The following is a 20486-nucleotide window of genomic DNA, read 5'->3' as shown; positions in this document are numbered from 1 at the left end:
AAAGTATCATTATCCCCATTACAGAGATGGGGAATCGAGGCAGAGAGAGATTAAGCGTTGAGGGCTGAATGCACAAAAGAAGATAGGTGCCCATGTCCCTGTTTCAGGTACCTCAGTACTCATTTTGGGACCACTCAATGCTGAACCCTGTAGGCACCTAAACACGCTTGGCGCCTATGTTTCTGCAGTGTGAGTTCCCTTGTCACCAATGTTTCTGCCTTTGGACATGCACACGGCTGCCTCCTTGTGGGTGCCCATGGGTCTGAGCCCCGGAGCCATCCACAAACTGGTGGAAGATGGGCACGCTGATGCCTCGCTCACCAGAGAGGCCTGATCCAGCAGGAGTGCCCAGAGGCTGCCTGTGAGTCCTCAGAGGGGAGCTTACTCAAAACAGATGGGGGCAAGGAAGAGGAGAAGATGTGGACTAGGCTTTCCCTCATAACTTACAGCCCAATGGTTAGGGTACACATCTGGGAGAAGGGATCTGAACAGGGATCTTCCACCTCTCAGGTGAGTGTTCTAACCTTTGGGCAATGGGCTTTTCTCATGTGGGGCTCCCTCAGTCTCTCCTGCTGCAGACTCTTTAAGACACACGGAGAGAGGGAGAGCACATCCATATGAGCATGACCCCATAACCTGTGGGTTAGAGCACTCTCAGGATGGGGGAGACCCAGGATCTAGATTTCCTGCTCCAATGGGTCCTTAATTATATATCTGCAGTGCAACAGCTTCTCCACTTCAGGCAGAAGGAGACATGAACCCGGGATCTCCTACATCCCAGGTGAGCACCCTCACCACCGGGGGGGAAATTATGAGGAAAGGCCTCTTCTTCCCCTGGTTTCTTGCTCAAATGGCATGAGGCGCCTAATTCCAAAGATGGTTCTCAGCTTCAGAATCAAAAGCAGAGTTAGGTGCCTCCCTGCAGCCAGAACTTAAGTGCCTATCTCTGTGAGAGGGGACACACCCCTCTGGCCAGCATCTCCCAATGGCTAGCTTAGGCAGCTGCCCACCTAGTGTGGTGGCTTTGGTGAATGACAGCGCAAGGTGCCTATGTCTTCCCATTCATTGTGTAGGAGCTTAGATGCCTAACTCAGGCTTTGAGAATCACCGTGATTTTTCCAGGTACCTAGAAGTTAGTTGTTATGATGCTCAGCATCACACCTAATTCCCTTTGAGCATTTAGCCCTAAGTGACTTGCCCAGGAAGGGCACAGTTGAGGTAGGAATTGAGCTCAGAGACCCCAGATTCCGCTAAAGTGCCTTGACCATATGACCATCGCTTCTCATTGCCCCTGATTGACTTGGAGCCACGGAGGAGGCTGTTCCAGGTTGTTATGTTAATTTCAATCAATCTTTCCACCAAAGGAGAGAGACACGATCCGATTGGCCTGACAATTTACTCCTGGAGATCTCTCACTGAAAACAAACAGAAAGAGGGTCACTGACCTTCTGGTTTGGGTCTGCCAAGGACTTTGAGGACCTCAGCTTGGGTTGGATTCTGCCCCAAAGCCCTCAGAACATCTCCACACTGTGCATATGTGATCTTCATCTCAGACTTAGGAGTTCTGTCGAAGAGCGAAAAGGCTTCCTTAAATTCTGGGAGACACAAAGAGAAAAACACACAGAGAGAGAGAGATAAAGTAATAGCCAACCTGAGCCTTCCCCCCAAACTCTCACTCAGCCTGACCCTGAACCTTTAGTTTTGCAATTTGGAAGAGATGATTAGCATTGTTGTTGTCTAATATGTTTGCATTCCTCCTTCACCACCCTTCCTGCTTCCAAACAGGAATGGAATTAAACAGGTCAAACAGTTCTTCTTGTGGTATTTCCAACTCAGGGGAAATACAGAAAAGCTCACGGGAAAGTCAGACCTTGAGAGCTATGCAGACCAATGAGAATGCTCTCCATGGCCCAGACCTCTCATTGACTTCAATAGCAGCTGTACATGTTAGTTGCTTGGGTAACAATCCTCTACGTGAGTCATCAGTAGGGTTTTACAGTACAGGAGCTTTCTATTCCATCTGAGTTAAAGGAGCATCTCTACTAGCTGGTAGCATTTGTAGGCTGTTATCTTGTAGTGAATGCTCTCTTGACACGTACTGCCAGTGTGTGGATCAACCCCCAAAACTTTGTAGTGCTTATTCAGGGCGAACTCTACCTCTGACACTTGAGGCGACTAATGATAATACAGCCCCTTCAAGAGGTATTGTCAGTAACTAATGTAATGGCCTCACTTACAGTCCCTGCTCATATAAAAGCCCATTGACCATAATGACTGAATGATGATTGAAAGAATTCAACCTAAGGGAACATATAGTGAGAATTGACTGCTAAAGATGACCAATGTAATAGTAGTTAGCAACCGACTAGGAAGCTTGCTTCTTGGCAATCTGATGAAGCAACGGTACAACGGGGAGCATCGGTGTTGCTATTTGAAAGCTCTGGGAATCAGAAAGTCGTGTAGGTCTTAAAAGTTAAGGACTAGATTCTGAGCAGCACAAAGGAGTAGCTGAGTAGCACAATGGAGCCAGAGTTTGGCTGTAGTTGGGAGGGAATTCTCATTTAGCGTAAAGCTGGTAGGAGTCAGTTCCTGTACCAACAAGTCACCTTTACAGCATAGGGCGTGTGTCGGAGACAGGCAGAGGCAGGCAGTGGGCATGCAGGGCATAGCAGGACAGAGCTCCCTTCTCCGCTACTTCAATACACAGTTGGCATATGGTCTCTTAGGGACCGTAAGCCGTTGTCATAATCAAAAGCAGCCTCTAGGCTACTCTAGCTGCTGTCGGGGCAGCTTGAAATCAGTGAATAACTTCATGGGTGAAAATATCTGTTCAATTAACCTCCACAAAACGTTTTCAAGAGTGATAGCTGTACTGGCTGGTGGATTTGAAATGTTCTGCTCTATGATGGGGAAACGACTTTGCAACACTAGAACTGTCAAACCTATTTCATGTTCCTGCATGAACCTTGCTTCGCTGTTAATGCGAAGACCTTGTAGTGCACCGATAAATACATAACCTCGTGGTCAGTGCCATGTTACCATCCAGATCTGTTATTTCAAATTGGAAAGAAAAGCCCAGGCAGTCAGTGATGTGTAATACACCCATTGTCACAAGTTCTCCTGGTTGGACTGGGAATGGATTGAACTGGCATTGGCAATGGATATGTATTGGACGGTGTATTTCTGGCTTCTTTGGGACCTGATTCCTTAATGGCTGGACGGGGGAGAAGAATGCAGGCTATTCATGCTGAGAATGTAGGTAGCAATTAGTCATAATAATATATCCACTGAGTCTGCCAGTGGTTTAATTGCTAACTTAAACACAAAGGAGGGAAGAGCACCCCCGGTTTCACTGCTTTGAGGGCAACTGGGTGCGCCATTGAGTTCAGAAAGAGGGACACAAGCGATCCCCCAAAGCCCTAGACCTTGTGCTCTGGTAAGAGTGCATTCTCATTAGGATAAAGAAACCACCAGAGCTGCAGGTGACTCTGGTGCATCATGTCCTATTACAAGATGTTGCAAGAGGCCCAGTTGCAAATCAAGTTCAGGCCTGCCCTTAAGCTTTCTCAGGGCTTCCACAGCGTGGTGAGAGGTCCTGAATCCCAAGACAACTGCTGGAAATGGACCAATCCTATTCAACTTATTCATAAATGATCTGGAGAAAGGGGTAAACAGTGAGGTGGCAAAGTTTGCAGATGATACTAAACTACTCAAGATAGTTAAGACCAAAGCAGATTGTGAAGAACTTCAAAAAGATCTCACAAAACTAAGTGATTGGGCAACAAAATGGCAAATGAAATTTAATGTGGATAAATGTAAAGTAATGCACATTGGAAAAAATAACCCCAACTATACATACGATATAATGGGGGCTAATTTAGCTACAACGAGTCAGGAAAAAGATCTTGGAGTCATCGTGGATAGTTCTCTGAAGATGTCCACGCAGTGTGCAGAGGCGGTCAAAAAAGCAAACAGGATGTTAGGAATCATTAAAAAGGGGATAGAGAATAAGACTGAGAATATATTATTGCCCTTATATAAATCCATGGTACGCCCACATCTCGAATAGTGTGTACAGATGTGGTCTCCTCACCTCAAAAAAAGATATTCTAGCACTAGAAAAGGTTCAGAAAAGGGCAACTAAAATGATTAGGGGTTTGGAATGGGTCCCATTTGAGGAGAGATTAAAGAGGCTAGGACTTTTCAGCTTGGAAAAGAGGAGACTAAGGGGGGATATGATAGAGGTATATAAAATCATGAGTGATGTGGAGAAAGTGAATAAGGAAAAGTTATTTACTTGTTCCCATAACATAAGAACTAGGGGCCACCAAATGAAATTAATGGGCAGCAGGTTTAAAACAAATAAAAGGAATTTCTTCTTCACACAGTGCACAGTTAACCTGTGGAACTCCTTGCCTGAGGAGCTTGTGAAGGCTAGGACTATAACAGGGTTTAAAAGAGAACTGGATAAATTCATGAAGGTTAAGTCCATTAATGGCTATTAGCCAGGATGGGTAAGGAATGGTGTCTCTAGCCTCTGTTTGTCAGAGTGTGGAGATGGATGGATGGCAGGAGAGAGATCACTTGATCATTACCTGTTAGGTTCACTCCCTCTGGGGCACCCGGCATTGGCCACTGTCAGAAGACAGGGCTGGATGGACCTCCAGTGCAGCCATTCTTATGTCCTTATGTTCATTTGAATACCACTCACTATGACGTTCTCTATCCAGTACCATAAGATGGGCCCCAGGCTGTATTAAATCATTCCCAGGGGATCTGGCATCTGCCCTGTCGATGGGAACAATGCCCAGGAGAGGGAAAGAGAGAGAGGAAGAGAAAAACAAAGAGAGACACAGGGAGAGAAAGAAAGACTGTGCATATCTAGGAAGGGAGAGAGGGGATGCAGAATGAAGCAGTGGAAGGAAAGGGTAGGGTGTAGAAACAAGCAGAATGATGCAGGAGGAAAAAGGAAAGTGGAGGAGGAAGGGACTGAGAGGAAAAGAAAGAGAAAACTGCTGGGAGACACCAGTGGAAAGAATGAAAAAATGGAATTAAAGGAGAAAGGTGATAAAAAATGAGAGAAGAGAAGTGAGCAAAATTCTGCATGCAAAACTAATGAATAAAGGAATGAAACAGGATCCAGGGAGGGCTAAGGAAATCTAGTCTAGCCAGACTTCCAGGAGATGCAGACTGGGGAAAGAAAGGCAGACAGGAGAGGAATAATAGCTCTACTAAGGGCCAGATTCAGAAATGTGTAGCTGTTAAGGCTAGAGTAACAATTGTGATCATCCAGCCTGGGGACCTGCATCACACAGGCCAGAGAACCTCATTCTTGCATTGAGCCCCACCACTGGTGAAGGAACTGGAGCCTAAAGGTTGGTGAGCATGGATGCCATGAGACCGCCCGTGTGAATAACTGCTCACCAGCATCAGGGGCTCATCCTCTGACCCGTAGCCCACAAAGCGCTAGGAAGTGGAAGAGAGATGGAATTAGGAGCAGGCTGTGATGGGAAGTACCTGCTTGATCATGCACCCAAGCACAATGGGTGCAAGGTGGGTATAAAACCAATTCTTTGGCAACATTTACTTCTCCTGACACGAGACACATTTCTGGTGACTGTTTTTGTTGGCATACAAAGGTGGAAAAGTCTCCACAAGCGATCAGAGCTGGAACCAGGGTCTGGGGCATGGATTGAGGGGTTAGAGGATCTTTCTCATAGACTTTTACAGGTAGAAGGGACCATCATGATTATCTAGTCTGATCTCCTGCACATTGCAGGCCGCAGAACCTCACCCATGTGCTCCTATAATTGACCCCTAACCTCTGGCTGAGTTACTGCAGACCTCAAAGCATGGTTTAAAGACCTCAAGTTACAGATAATTCACCATTTACACTAGTTTAAACCTGCAAATGACTCATGAGCCATGTGCAGATGAAGATACCCCCCTGCTCCCTGCCAGGGTCTCAGCAAATTTGACATGGTGGGAAATTCCTTCTTGACCCCAAATATGGGGATCAGTTAGACCCTGAGCATGTGGGCAAGACCCACCAGCCAGACACTTGGGAAAGAATACTCTGCAGTTACTCAGAGCCCTCCCTCTCTAGTGTCCCATCTCCAGCCATTGGGGATTTTCTAGATTTGCCTGTCCTTGTTATTAACTGACTGCTAGCTTATTGGACCTGATTCACCCAAAGGCCCCTTTATATTCTTTGGCAGCGTAAAGGGACCTTGATGTGAATGTAAATGACCCTTTCCACAGGAGCCTTCGACTCAATGAGAATCTGGCCCAATAACTTGATACTAAATCAGTTTCCCAAGAAGCAGCCCTTTCACCAGAGAACCGTCCTTTCTTGGCCTCGCCTCTCCTTTACCATCCCAACCCGTGTGTGCTTGGCTTTCAAAACCATTTAGTTTGTAAACCTCCAGCGGCTCGTCTGTAGCAACCCAGGGTGACATATGTACAGGCACAATATGTTGTCAGGGCAGATTGAACCTGGCACTTTCAGCGCCCGTCTCACAGGCTAACGATAAACTCCCTTAGGTGTAAGTAGCAGGCCACACACTAGAGGGCATTATGATCCTGGGGCATGCTTATAAAGTGCGGATTCTGTCCCCCTCCAGTGGCTGCACCATGCTGAGGATAACAGCCTGCTACTGCTGCCAGCTAAAAGAGTTACTCCTTCAGTTCCCGCGGTGGGGGTCCATGCTAAAGGCGCTAGATTCAAACGCTGATGACTGCTGGAGGTTACAATCTCATCTCTTCACCTGCAGTGACACACCCAGACCACAGCCTGAGAATCACAGAACTAGATCAGGGACTGTCATAGATTGGTCTTGGCTAAACTCCTGCACTTGGATGGTTTGCCAGGGACAGAAAGAGGCTCCTTCTGTGCTCTGACCAATTAGACATCTCAGCCTCTTAATAATGCACGGCCTTTGAGATAGAAAGCAAAATGCCCTTTTATCATCCTGCCTGGAGAGAAACAAATTGATGCCTCTGGAAAGCAGACGTGGAAAGAGAAAAACTTGGGGATAGACACCTGTTCAGATTCTACACCAGACACGGCACAATCTGTCTGTTTCCTCCACTCTTTGCTGCCAAGAATGAGGTTCTCCCCAGCCTGGCTGGTTATCACCACTTCATTTGCTGCAAACCTGTCCGAGGATCAGGGCCTTTATGTCACCATGGGCTGAAGGTGAAAGCGGCTGCTCTAGCCTGCTGCTGTGGCAGCCCTTGCCCAGCTGCAGCTGAACAAACATGCGGGGTTTTGCTCGTAGTGTTTCTCTCTCGTTTGCTTTGGCCTGTCCTTAACTATTCGAAAGTCCTTGTCAGCAGGAGCTCTGACCTCCGTCTGGCTCATTCAGGAGCATTCACAAAGCTGTGGCTTTGAGTTCCACCGCAGACCTTGGGCCAATGCTGCCGTGCGTTGCTCGGGGGAAAGGCGGGAGGGAAGGGCTGTTGCATTGTGGGAAAGCAGCTCTGCTCTGATTCCATTAGTCCCCTCGGCATTGCTATGATTTGGAAACTTCCACAAAAACACCCCCCAGAAGACATTGCTGAGGTTCCCATGATCTATCCAGTGTCTTAGACTGACCGGACCAAACAGCCATGGGACAGGCCTCTCTCCGTTTCCCCATCTCCATATTTCTCCTCCGTCCTGGGCACTCTTCATTTCGGGGCTCTTCCTCACCCCATCCCTCTGGTCTCTCCTCTCCCTGCAGTAGCAGGATGAGCGGCAGTAACCGCACTCCGCTTCACTGGGGGGGAAGCTCATCACGCCTCCACTTGCTCTCCCTCTGCCTCCTGCAAAATCAAACCGACTAGGTTGCTCCCATCAGTTTCTTGCTGCAGATGACTCCTTACGCAAAGGGAAAAAGAACCAGGGATCGCCTTTGATGAAGCTCCTATGCTGAGCCCAGAAGGGAGCAGGGAAAGATCAGGGCTTGATCTAAAACTGATTGAAATCAATGGAAAGACACCCACTGCCAATAACTTCAGGGCTCTAGTCCACAATGAGGGTCAGGAAGGAATTGCACCAAAGACCGGACAGACAGGCAGTATTTTCAGCTCATTCAGTATGTGATGTCTTTACCGCCCGGTGCTTTTGCTGACAGTACCCTCGCAGCACACACACCATGTTATGCAGAAGCATCACGAGTGGAGTTGGCGTGGGCTGAGATATTTGCTGTCCTGTAGTGTTCTTCCTCCCCTCGGTAACGCACACTGATGCAGTGCCGGAGGGGTGTGTGGCACTTCATGGCCGCATGAGCTGACATGTTCGCTGCCTGTGGGTCCCACTTTGAAATTGTCTCTAGATCGGTGGTCTCCAAAGTGGTGCCCGTGGACACCATGACACCCGCCAGGGCATTTGTGTGCGCCCACCTAGTGCCTAGAAGGGGGGGGAAGCCATGGCTCCACACCTGACGGGGACAGAGAACTCAGGCTGCGGGCGCAGTGTTCTCTGTTCCTGGCAGGTTCGAGACTCACCTAGTGCCCAGCAGGGGAGACAAGCTGCAGCCCCACACCTGCCAGGGACAGAGAACTTTGGGGCTGCAGGCTGCGGGCACCAGTGTTCTCTGTCCTCGTGGCTTCTCTCTTCTCTCTGGATTCATATATTATGTAATATTAAACATGATGATTTTTGTATTATTTAATGTACAAATACAAAATAAGTCTTGAAAAATTGTTGGTGCCTGCCACACTCTTCTGAAAACATGGATGTGCTACTGGCCACAAAAAGGTTGGGGACCACTGCTCTAGATAATATGGCAAACATGGATGCTCAGCTCTGCCTGGTAGCCTGTGGGTGCAACTGCTGGGGGAGGAGTGGCTGCGAAGGAGATGGGAATTGTTCCCTGATTCCAGGGATGGTCTATATCAGCCCTGGACCTGCTGCACTTTACAGCAGCCTTAGGGCTACTCCAAAATACACCATCTATCTCTGGTCTCCAGAGGTTCTCTCCTGGCTGAACGTCAGCAGAGTACAGCCGTGCTCCAGCCATGCCCTCTCCTCTACCCTCCCCTACATATCCCCTATACCAAGGGCCATTGGGGCAGTGGAAGGGGACAGAAAATAGGATCCAACAAGGGACTCTCCCACCTTAGGGGAATCTCCTTTTAGGGATGATTCAGCTGATTTCAAACCCCTTTGTGCCACTGAAATGGTGCAAGGGGGTCGGCTTCAGCTTAGAATGTGGCCCTGTGAATTCAGCATTTGCTCACATACAACCCTGGATGCCAGCAGCTGTGTTCAGTGAGACAGGAACTATTGCCGAAGACATGGGGTGTTTCTCTTACCCTTTGTGGAAAGCTCTCTGGGATGGGCTTTGGTGCAGCATCTCATCGGGAGCAGAGTGGCTCTGTGCGTCAAGCCACACAGTCTGAACCCCAGAAACGGATGCACCTGGAATCTCTAGTTATTTTTTTTAAAATGATCTATTATTGTCAGAAGGAAAACTGAGGCACAGATGGTAAAATTACTTTCCCAAGGCTGTGCAGTACATCAGTGGCAGAACCTCTGGCTCAAGACAAAAGGCATGAATACAGTACATCCTGGATCAGAAAAACCCTCCAAAGTAAGAAACCTATTCTCCTTCCCTTCAACCAGCCTGTGGTCCCCTAGCCACAGGCGAGGTTTCCCTGTGCCGAGAAGCAGTTTGTCAGCTCTACCTTTCAAGCATTTGAGAACCTGTTAAAAACCCCATCAGATGTTCAACCACAAAACATCAATTATGTCTATACAAACGACACGTCGGGTGCGGAGCTACTGGCAGCCAACTACAGCATATGGTATTTGCAGCACCGCATGAGATCAGCTTCTGTGTCGGTTTCTGGGATCGGGGTGGCCAGCTAGGAAATTGAACTTGACATTTTCCTTCGAATGAAATAAATTAAAATAAAATAAATGCCCTGAGTTCCATTATGTAGCTGCAACAGATTAAATCCAAATTGAACTCAGGGAAAAGTTTTCAAAGGCAAAGAAGGGCTGGTTGTTATTTTTTTTAAGAAAGGACATATGGTTAGATCGGGTGATTTTTATTCTTTCTCATTGGGGCGCTTGTGTTGTTCTTAATGTAATAATTCTGCTTTGCGTGTCTGTAATCCAAACGATGTGTGATTTTCAATCCTCTGCCAAGCACTGCAGAGCCATTTGGGAATGTGTCTTAATTTCATCAAGGAGGAAATTAAAGGACTATTCCCCTCAGTGGATTGTGCAGCGTATCTATGGCTGGCGTGGTAAGAACAGGGTGGACATGGCTCAGGGATCAAGTGCTGTGAGATCGAGGAGGAGATGTGCATGGCTTATGAGAAAGAAAGGGTTGGTCATTGTGGGATAAACAAGCTAACCTCAATCAACGGGACAAGCAATGGCACTAAAAAACCCACTTACTGTTCTGAAGGAACAGCCATGTGGAAATTCTCTGTTCCCCTCTGCAGCGTCTCCGTGCAACCAAGAGTCACCAGGCCAACCATGTGGCCAAGTACCATCAATGGTCACTTCTCCAGATTCCACCAGGGGGCTCGCCTCACCCCTGCTTTACATGCTAGATGATGACTTGTCCAAGGAAGTCAGTCTCTCTTGCAGCCCTGCAGGGTCTGCCCAGCTCTTGAGTCCAGCAGCACAAGGGCCAGAAGGTGCTACGCACCTGCTTACTCCCTGCCCAGAACAAGGGGGGGGGGCACTGGTAGAGCCTTGGTTCTGTCACTCCTCTTCACAGGTTGGAGCCGCTGAGATGGTCTGGGGTGGAGGGATGTTGTAAATTGCTTCTGACATAGACCACTACTCGCCCCACCACGTAGCAAGGCACCAATGTGCTAGACACTGTACATACACACAGCCAGGGGACTGCTGTGGAAGGATCTGGACCCAAACAAAATTAGCCATCAAAGTGAGGAAGAGAAAAAGGAGAGAGGGACAGTTCAACAATTGTTTGCTACACAGGCCTAGTCTACACTACAAAGTTATGCCAGCACAGCTATGGCAGCAAGGAATGTGAAAAAAATCACATACAGCCCAGCTGATATAGCTTGCTGGCAAAAAAACCCATGTAGACTCAACTAGGCCATACCTACAGGATGGGAGTGGGAGGGGGGCTCTGTCCTGGGAAGCAGTGACTCTGACAAAGGTTTGGAGGACATGATGGATAATCAGCTGAATATGAGCGTTAAGTGTGACTGAGGGTGTGTCTATGTTGCTTTAAGACACCCGCTGCTGGCCTGTGCCAGCTGATTTGGTCTAAGGGGCTCGGCTAAGGGGCTCTTTAACTGCAATGGTATGGGCCAGCCATGGGTTTTTATTGCAGCAGAGACATACCCATTCAGATCAAAAGAACTAATTCAATTCTGAGATGCACAAGCAGGAGAATCTCAAGTAGGAGTGGAGAGGTGATTTTACCTCTGTATTTGGCCCTAGTGCAACCGCTGCTGGAGCGGTGTGTCCAGTTCTGGTGCCCACAATTCAAGAAGGATGTTGATAAATTGGAGAGAATTCAGAGAGGAGCCACGAGAATGATTAAAGGATGAAACACATGCCTTGTAGTGATAGACTCAAGGAGCTCAATTAACCTTACCACACAGAAGGATAAAGGGTAACTTGATTACTGTTTATAAATGCCTAGATAAGGAACAAATATTCAGTCTAGCAGAGAAAGGTCTAACACAGTCCAATGACTGGAAGTGGAAGCTAGACAAATTCAAACTGGAAGTAAGGTATACATTTTTATTAGTGAGAGTAATTAACCATTGGAGCAATTTACCAAGAGTCAAGGATGCAGGGGACTTGACTAGATGACCTCTCGAGATCTCTTCCAGTCCTATGATTCTATGGTGGATTCTCCATCACTGACTATTTTTAAATCAAGATTGGATGTTTTTCTAAAAGAGCTACTCTAAGAATTATTTTGGGGAAATTCTATGGCCTGTGTTGCACAGGAGACCAGACTAAGATGATCACAATGCTCTCCTCTGTCCTTGGAGTCTATGAATCTATGGTGAGAAAGTGCTAAAGTTGTATGGGGAGGTGGTGTAGCCATGCCAGCACGTCTGTTGGCTTACACTGCATCTCCACTAGGGGCCTCTGCAGGCATAGCTATACCAGCAAAGGCTCCATAGTGTAGACAGGCCCTAAGAAACATGACCACTGACATAACTTACTGTAGCTGAAATCAGTGAAACTACCTCAGTTTACACCAGCCGAGGATCTGGTCCAAGAAGTGAAATTAGGGACAACTCTCTTTTGCTTAAGCACAGAGAAAACCACAGTTATGATGTGTCTTTTACTCTGGGTTCTGTACCCCGGCTTTTAAAGAGAACTTGCCATGACCAGAGCATTTACCTGTTGTCATGGAATTCGCCCAGCTGGACTGCAGGCATTATAGGGTAGAAAGCTGGGGTGATATGACAGCTTGTTCAGTGACTAAGGCACTGGCTGGGAACTTGAGATAGTGAGGTTCTATTCCCTACTCTGTCTGTTCCCTCTCTCCCACCCCCATTGTCTGCCTTGCCTATTTATCCAGTAAGGGGCAGGGATTGTCACTTTCTATGTGTTTGTACAGGACCTAGCACTCAGCTGAGGCCACCAGATGCTACCATACCACAAATAGCAAAGCCATTAATTAAGTATCCTCTTAGTCAAGTGAATTATGAGCTCCAGAAGCTGTGTTCATTCCGCCCACCGCCACTGCCAGGAAAGAGATGCAAATCCTCCTCACCTTCAATCTGATCGTGTGTGAATTCAAGCTGAAAGAGAGCAACAAAAAAACCACAGATTAGCTCCTGTGCTGAGGTACCTCAGGAGTTGTGATCTCGGACGTATGGTGCTGGCCACTGCTGCAGAAAGGCTACTTGGCTAGGTTGACCCCCTGGTCTGATCCAGTCTGGGATTTCCAATGGGCCTTTGGAAACCCTCTGTGTAGAGAGGGTCAATGTGAAATAGGATGAGGGAAATAGGGCCCCACCACTATCAGCCCAGCACCTTTCTCTGCTCTGTTTCTGATCAAGGATTGCTTTTTTAAAAAAATTGAAATTATGTCCCATTTTCACCCGGATGGATAGAAATCAAAATTTGAAAATCTGGCCACTTATTTAGGTGACTCAATTAGCGCTGAAAAAATGGCCCATAATGCCCAAAGCTAGACACTGACTAAATGATTTCACTAGTCACTGCTCTTTGCCTCAGTTTCTCCATCTGTAAAATGTGGATAATGACTCTGACCTCTTTTGTAAAGTACTCTGAGTTCTACAGATGAAAAGCACTAGAAAGATCTAGGGATTATTCTCAAGGTAACTTTTCTTTCCAAGGACAATATTTTACACCCACTATTACTTGTGAGTGAACCACGGTGATTGTTTTAGCATTACGCTGTTACTTGGAAAGAGTTCAGCTTTCACTGGTGTTTTATCTGCCAATCGTGTTTTTTAGCCATTTGGGGCAAGGACAGTTACTGATTATATGTTTGTACAGCACCTAGCACAATTACCTCCATGTGGTTGTGGCCTTTGTGTGTGTGTGTGTGTGTGTGTGTGTGTGTGTAGGGAGTTCTGGTCTCTCATCCTAGCTTGGCTGCTGATTCATAGCATGGACTTCTGCAAATCTCTCACACTTCTTGTTGCCTCGTCCTCCCACCCGCTGTAAAACAGGGATGATGACTAGAGCACTATGCAGGATTATTTTTTTAATCCCATTCCTGTCCCGCCCCGCAATACCCACTCCCACTTGCACTGGCATTGTTTCTTGCATTCTTATCCAGTCCCACATGCAAAAACCTTAGATCCTGCAAAGCCTACACGAGAGACAGATCTGCTATGCTACTTAAAAAAAAGTCAAACAAAAAACGGTACATATATAAATGGAATTCAGACACAATTTTTACCACTCAAAGAATTAACCAAATCTTGCTTAAACCATTTATTGATATAGAGTTTTCCTGCAACTTATCACAGTCTTGTTTTTTACGCCCACCCAATCCCACCCACAACAAAGAACATTTTACATTTTAGCCGGTCCCGCTATTATCCCAGTCCTGCTGGAGGTCTCTGATGGTGCTGGATGACCTCTCGAGATCCCTTCCAGGTCTATGATTCTATTCTATGATTCTATGGGGACTTTTGTTGCAGAGTGTTGTTGTGAATCTTCATTCATTTATTTCCACAATGATTGGAAGGTTGTGCACTGGATCCTTAAACCATCACCGCTCTACTGACTTCAGTGGAACATCTCTGGGTTACACCAGGTGGGGATCTGGCCCTTGTGTTAAACACGATGATTAGTGCCCCGTCTTGTGTGTGAGATATTGTCCAATTTTCTGAGCAATGGCACAAAAGTATTTTATCACTGAATCAGAGCGGGTTAGAGATGAATGAAAGCCAATCAGATCATCCAGACTGTCTCCAGGGCAGTACAGAATTGTTTCCTAGAGTGCATTTTATCCAATATCCAGTTTTGCCCAGTTCCAATATCCCAAGTGATGGGGTCCAGCACTCCCCAGGAGAGATTATTCCACAGCCTAAAATAGCTCAGTGTTTTTTACACCTCTATCTCAATCAAGCAGAAGATTACTAGGAAATAAGTCCTATTAATAAAACCATGCCAGTGCTAAACTGGCATTTTTTAGGGTATCACAGGGAAAGCATTTAAACAGTGCAAATAAGGAATCCCCAAAATGGAACCAATGCATTTCTCTTCTCCGGCAGGCTAAGGAATTCTAATGTTAATAACGAGGTTCTTAACTAACCGGTGCAGGGGCTGGGTTGGAAAGAGGAAGATACTTTTTTACAGGAGCCCAGTTCAGGTATTAGAAATGCCGAGGATGGGAAGAGGCCCGGAAACGCATCAAGGTCTGTATCATGGTGAGGAGGTGGCATTTGTGCCCTGCAAGATTTTTTCCACTATTTAAAGCTATTAACACACATTGTGCTGGGCAGCAAAACGCACAAACCCATCGGTTTGTGCACAGAGCTATTCCATTGCATGCAAAAGCCTGCAGTACCTGGGCCCATGTCTTTATTAGTGTCGGGTCATGCTCCCTGGTTCATGAGCTCGGGTCCCATTTGCTTCTTGAAATTCTTTCTAATCTATGAATACCTGAGGTTCTCCATCACATAATCCATACAAAAGAGGATGGAGAGAGAGAAATGTGTGTAGGCAGGGGAGGGAGATAGATAGATAGATAGATAGATAGATAGATAGATAGATAGACAAAGTGTGTGTATGGGGTAGATATAGAGGTGTGTATGGGGATGAATGGATGGATAGATAAATTAGATAGATTCTCAGGCTGCTCTTAATACTAAGGATGAGTATTATTGTCTGTGCAGTGACCTCTTTAACCTTCTTACCAACCCCCATCTGCCTCAATGCTCCTTTCCACCTGCTGAATCTACTCCAAACTCTCTCATAAACTTTCTGCTCTGAATTCCCCCCTTGCTGGTCAACCTCCCCACTAACCTTTTCTCCTCCAAGTCTCCACGCCCTCCTCCCTCTTTCCCAGTCATTGAATCCTCCTGATCCCCTCTTCCCCTGGAAGGCAAATGGGAACCCGCTCTGGGTCCCAGGAGTTCCTGGGCTTGCTAAAAGAATAGGACTTGGCTGGAGCAAGATATCATGGGAGTTGCTTGACTGAGGTGGCCCAGGAATGGCCTGTTGTTTGGATTAAGTGCCCTTCCTGATTATCGCTAGTCACATCTTCTGTAGTCATTGTGGAGCACAGAAACTCCACAGGAATCCCCACGCAGCTTCTATGACTCACAACAGCCCATGTGGAGTGACTTGCCTCAGGCCCTGACAGAGCTAGGAACAAAACCCTGGTCTCCTAGTCCTGCACTGTAATCTTAGCCTATTCTTCCTCTCCTCAAGCATCAGCTGGTCATCTGAGATCTGTCCTCATTAACTGGGTTTCCTGAGTCTCTCTGTCCACATTACATGGTAGGTGATGTATCACCATTATCTGGCTTGTTATTCCACCACTTATACTCATGGTCCTGGTACAGATTAAGGCCCAGATCTGCAAAAGCCTTTGGCAGTTAGGAGCCTAAATACCTTTGAGGATCTCGGCCAACTTCCTGTGTTTGGGGCAACCATTGGGTCACTGTGCTGGGAAGAAGGGAGGTAGGGCCAGGTCATGGCTTTAGCCTGCAAAGATCCGGACAGGATCTGCCATGCCAGGAACCTCTCCCTTCCAAGCTGCACTCTCAGACCCTTCTCCTTCCTCAGCCTGTTGAGAAGCTAGATGGGAGAGGCTGTCTGCATGGGGAGCAGTGGCTCACTGAAGTTCTGGCAGGGGTCTCATCGTTGCTCCATGCAGAGACCAGTGCTCTCAAGTGAGGAGGAAGTATAAGGCTCTCTAATTCCTGTGTGAGAAGCTGCTGGAGGTTGTGGTGAAGGCTAGGGAGACGGAAGAGAACAGTGCTGCTGCTGGGACTAGGGTCTGACTGATTGACTGGTCTTGCTTAGAGAAGGGCCCAAGCTACAAGATGTAGCTACAGGTCTGCTCAGGGGCAGGGTTTCATTGCGGGCCCATCTCTTGTAGGGGAAACAAGAATTCCGTCTTCTGAAAAATGTCAACATGGTCACATTTGTTTTTGTTTCCACATCGGAATGAGCCTAGCCCTAGCGAAAACGTTCATGAAACCACAATGAAAGCCCCACCCTGTGAGAGCCACTAGCCCAGCAGGGAGCACGCTCTCCCTGATTCAGAGCAAGCACTTGAACTTGGGTTAGGTTAGGGCCTTCAGCTGAGCTGTCGGAACCCAGGTTCTGGGCTGTTGGCTATAATGGGGCAGGTCAGAGATTCTACCCTGGACCTGAGGAGCCTTCCTGACATTTCTGTTGACACTGATACATTTTCACAAAAAGTAGTGGTTTTGACAAATTGACACTCTCTGATGGAATAAGTGTTTCTGTGAAAAATTTCCAACCAGCTCTAATCTCTAGCTTGCAGCCACTAGAAGAGAAATCCACACACCCTCAGGGTGTTAAGGGCTAAACCTAGCAGCCCCTGGGGAACATGAGTCTCCACCGCTCAATCACCACTTCTCCAGTGCCGCCAACCAAAGAGGAACATGGATCACATGTTCACACTTTAGTCTCTCCTTTAATATTGGTGCTTTGGTCCCAGCCTGCGACCAATTCAACCAGAGGTCTTTGGATGACAGACGAACAGCAACCCGCTTTGACAGGGGAGGGCCATCCCCAGCCTCCTCCTTGCTAGCATACGTTTTCAGAAGAGAGTTTTCGAGGCCCTGGGGTCACTCTTTGTTCTTTTAAACGCTAAGCCAAGTTGGCAGGGAGGCTTCAGTCTGTAAAGTGATAGCCTCTTTCTTTGATTGAGAACATGTTCCTTTTCCACAGCATGGGGAATTCTGAGGCATCAGCAGGAGAATTAGAGCTGCTTTGGAGAAACTCAGACAGTTTCTGGCAACGTTCAGCACCAGAAATGTAAAACATTTCAGCCTGATTCTTCCCCTTCAGCAACATGAGCTTGGATTCTCTGACCACTTATTGAAGGCTGGCTCACCTCCTTTCCCTGCCACCCCCCACACCACAAGCCCTGCAGCAGATGTTTGTTCAGATGTTCTTAACCAGCAAAGTAATATGAAAAATTAAAAACACCCTTGGATAAATGGCAGAAGAAGTCAAATGTTGTGTGCACTGGCTGCTTAAAGGAGAAAACCATAAAGGCTGGGCTGGGTAGTTGGTGTGTTGCAGAGATTACCCTGTAGCTGGGGCCCCAAGGATATGTCTACAAAACAACCAGACACCCGTGGCTGGCCTGTGCCGGCCAACTCAGGATCGTGGGGCTGTTTCATTGCTGTGTAGACGTGTGGGCTCGGGGCTGAAGATCCCACTCTAGGACTCTACCAGGTGAGTGGGTCCCAAAGCCTAGATGTCTACACAGCAATGACACAGCCCTAGCTGCAGTCATCTGGTGCAGGTCAGCCAGAGTTTTTCCTTTGCTGTGTAGACATACCCCAAAAGTGAATTCTGGCTGACTCAGAATTTCCATATAGTCACATAGCAGAGGTCCAGGACTGACTGGGATATAGAGTCCAAAATATCTTCTCACCCCTAAAGACAGTCCTCTCAGACATAGCCATGTTGTTTTTCCACAGCTCCAGTCCCATATAAAACAATAAAAAGATTTAAATGCTCACTATATGTACCAGGAAAATTGCTCATCTTTTGCAGTAGGCCAATGTCCCTTCCAACTCTTCAGCTTCCTCTTGGACAGAAGGGCCTGGCCCTTCTCTGAATCAAAATGAAGCTCCTGGGACTGTTTAAACTCAACCTTTTATACCCAAAGCCCTCTCTTTGTCTCCTGGTCTCTGGAAAAGAGGTGAAACCAGTCCCTTGCCCTGCCCTGAGAGTCAAGCTGTATAGATAGGCATGGGATTTTGCAATTAATCGCCCCCTAGTGATTCCACGAACCCACAAATACACATCACCTGTATTGATACAAAAAGTCTATGACTGTTATACAACTCGTCACAGAATCACAGACTTTAAGGTCAGAAGGGACCATTATGATCATCTAGCCTGACCTCCTGCACAATGCAGGCCACAGAATCTCACCCGTCCACTCCTGTAACAAACCCCTAACCTATGTCTAAGTTACTGAAGTCCTCAAATTGTAGTTTAAAGACTTCAAGGTACAGAGAATCCTCCAGCAAGTGACCCATGCCCCACACTGCAGAGGAAGGTGAAAATCCCTCAGGGCCTCTGCCAATCTGCCCTGGAGGAAAATTCCTTCCTGACCCAAATATGGTGATTAGCTAAAACCTGAGCATGTGGACAGGACTCACCAGCCAGCACTCAGGAAAGAATTCTCTGTAGTAACTCAGATCCCACTACATCTAACATCCCATCACAGGCCATTGGGCATATTTACTGCTAATAGTCAAAGACTCATACTGCCTGGTCCATCTAAATATAATGGCTTCTTGAGATTTTCATGCTTTCAATGTCAAATACAACATGGTCCCCAAAGATACTGACGGTGCTTGCAATATATGTCACAATCATAGAATCGAAGAACTGGAAGAGATCTTGAGAAGTCATCTAGTCCAGTCCCTTGCACTCAGGGCAGGACTAAATATTATCTAGACCGTCCCTGACAGATATTTGTCTAACCTACTCGTGACCCCGTGACACTGTAGTGAAAATCCCACAGCGCTGTCATTATGATTATAACCGGCAGGCCGTAACAGTTTTAGTTAGGCATGTAACGACTCACTTGTACGCCATAGGTGGTCCAAAATGGAGTCTTCCATGTGGCGTGGACAGAGATCATTTGTCCGGTTATAAACTAGACACCTCTTTGGGGGTGTTTTGTCCCCTGTCTGGTATTAAGACAAAACCAGATGTGGGTTTTTCCAGTATGGGACAGGGGATGCCATAATGGAGAGTGTGCCACTCTGCCCCTGCCTGCGTGACCTCAGGCACACCGTACATGCGAGGTCATGCCAGTGGGGGCGGCGCAGTGAGCTCTTCAAACTGACATCCCCCAAAAGTCATGACCTCACACGCACTATGTGTATGAGGCCACTCTGAGGGAGGAGAGGTCACACTAGCCGGGGCAGGTTCATACCATTCCTGAAAGTACCAGAATGTCTGGAATTCCAGGAATGTGTGAGTGGCCACCCTAGCCGCCTGACCGTGCGCTTATGGTGTGTGAGGTCATGCTGTGCCAAGGTTTGTTCTACAAAATAGTATCCTCCATGGAGGCCAAACGTATTTGTGCCGTGGGCCAGATCTGGTCGGCAGGCCACCAGTTGGGCAACAGCCATCCAGTTGGCCATGCAGGACATATAGTGCTTGCCTGGCATACATAGATGCCTCCCCACTGCCATCACGGCCCCACCAGTCTGACATCTTGATGCTGCAATGAAGGCCTCCTGATACTGTGACACAAATGTCCCAACAGTGCAACCTACACTGGAATGGTGCAACATGCCCCTGAGGATCCAGGCTCCTTGTAGGTTGAATCCGTGCCTTTGTACCTGACGGTATTAGAATTCCAGCCATGTAAACCATATCTAGCCAGCTAGAAATGTCACACTGCCTGCTGTGCTGTGTAACAGGGTCCATGAATAATTAGGGTCACTCTGGCTCTTCCAAAGAATCGCTGCAATAAAGAATTAGCACTAGAGAGAGCTCTGGTTTTGTTTCAGAGCTGGCAGTCAACCCACATGTCTCTCCCGAAAGAATTACCCTGGAATTCAGCCATGGTCTTAATGGGCCAAATTGATCCCCTGAGCACATTGATGGATCTGCCCCCGGGGCACAATTGGACCCATTACTGTAATTTATTATTGTCCTACAGCGGACATCTTCATTGCAAGCTGACAAACATTGTGTTCTGAGCTTTCTTTGCAATCCCAACTGTTCCAGACACTTGGCCTGGATTGAGGCGTTTGCTAAAAGAAATGGGAAGCTCAGATGAATTTTTCTGCTTAGTATTGTTGGAAATGTCAAAATTTTGATGCGT

General features: G+C 47.2%; 1 protein-coding gene across 2 annotated transcripts in view; it reads right to left on the bottom strand.

Annotated features, from left to right (window-relative positions):
• The window catches only part of MYL3 (myosin light chain 3), a 42128-nt gene that overhangs the window by 10475 nt on the left and 11167 nt on the right, over nucleotides 1–20486 (bottom strand). For both annotated transcript variants that reach the window (XM_075062157.1, XM_032778903.2), the window contains exons 2-3: nucleotides 12714–12741; nucleotides 1446–1595 (exon numbers count right to left, since the gene is read on the bottom strand). In XM_075062157.1, the coding sequence (XP_074918258.1) occupies nucleotides 1446–1595; nucleotides 12714–12741 (178 nt within the window). The remainder of the gene's footprint in view (nucleotides 1–1445; nucleotides 1596–12713; nucleotides 12742–20486) is intronic.

Source organism: Chelonoidis abingdonii, chromosome 2, assembly GCF_003597395.2.
Source record: "Chelonoidis abingdonii isolate Lonesome George chromosome 2, CheloAbing_2.0, whole genome shotgun sequence".
Classification (NCBI taxonomy): Eukaryota; Metazoa; Chordata; order Testudines; family Testudinidae; genus Chelonoidis; species Chelonoidis abingdonii.
Note: the sequence above shows the minus strand (reverse complement) of the source record. Positions and strands in the feature narration are given on the sequence as shown.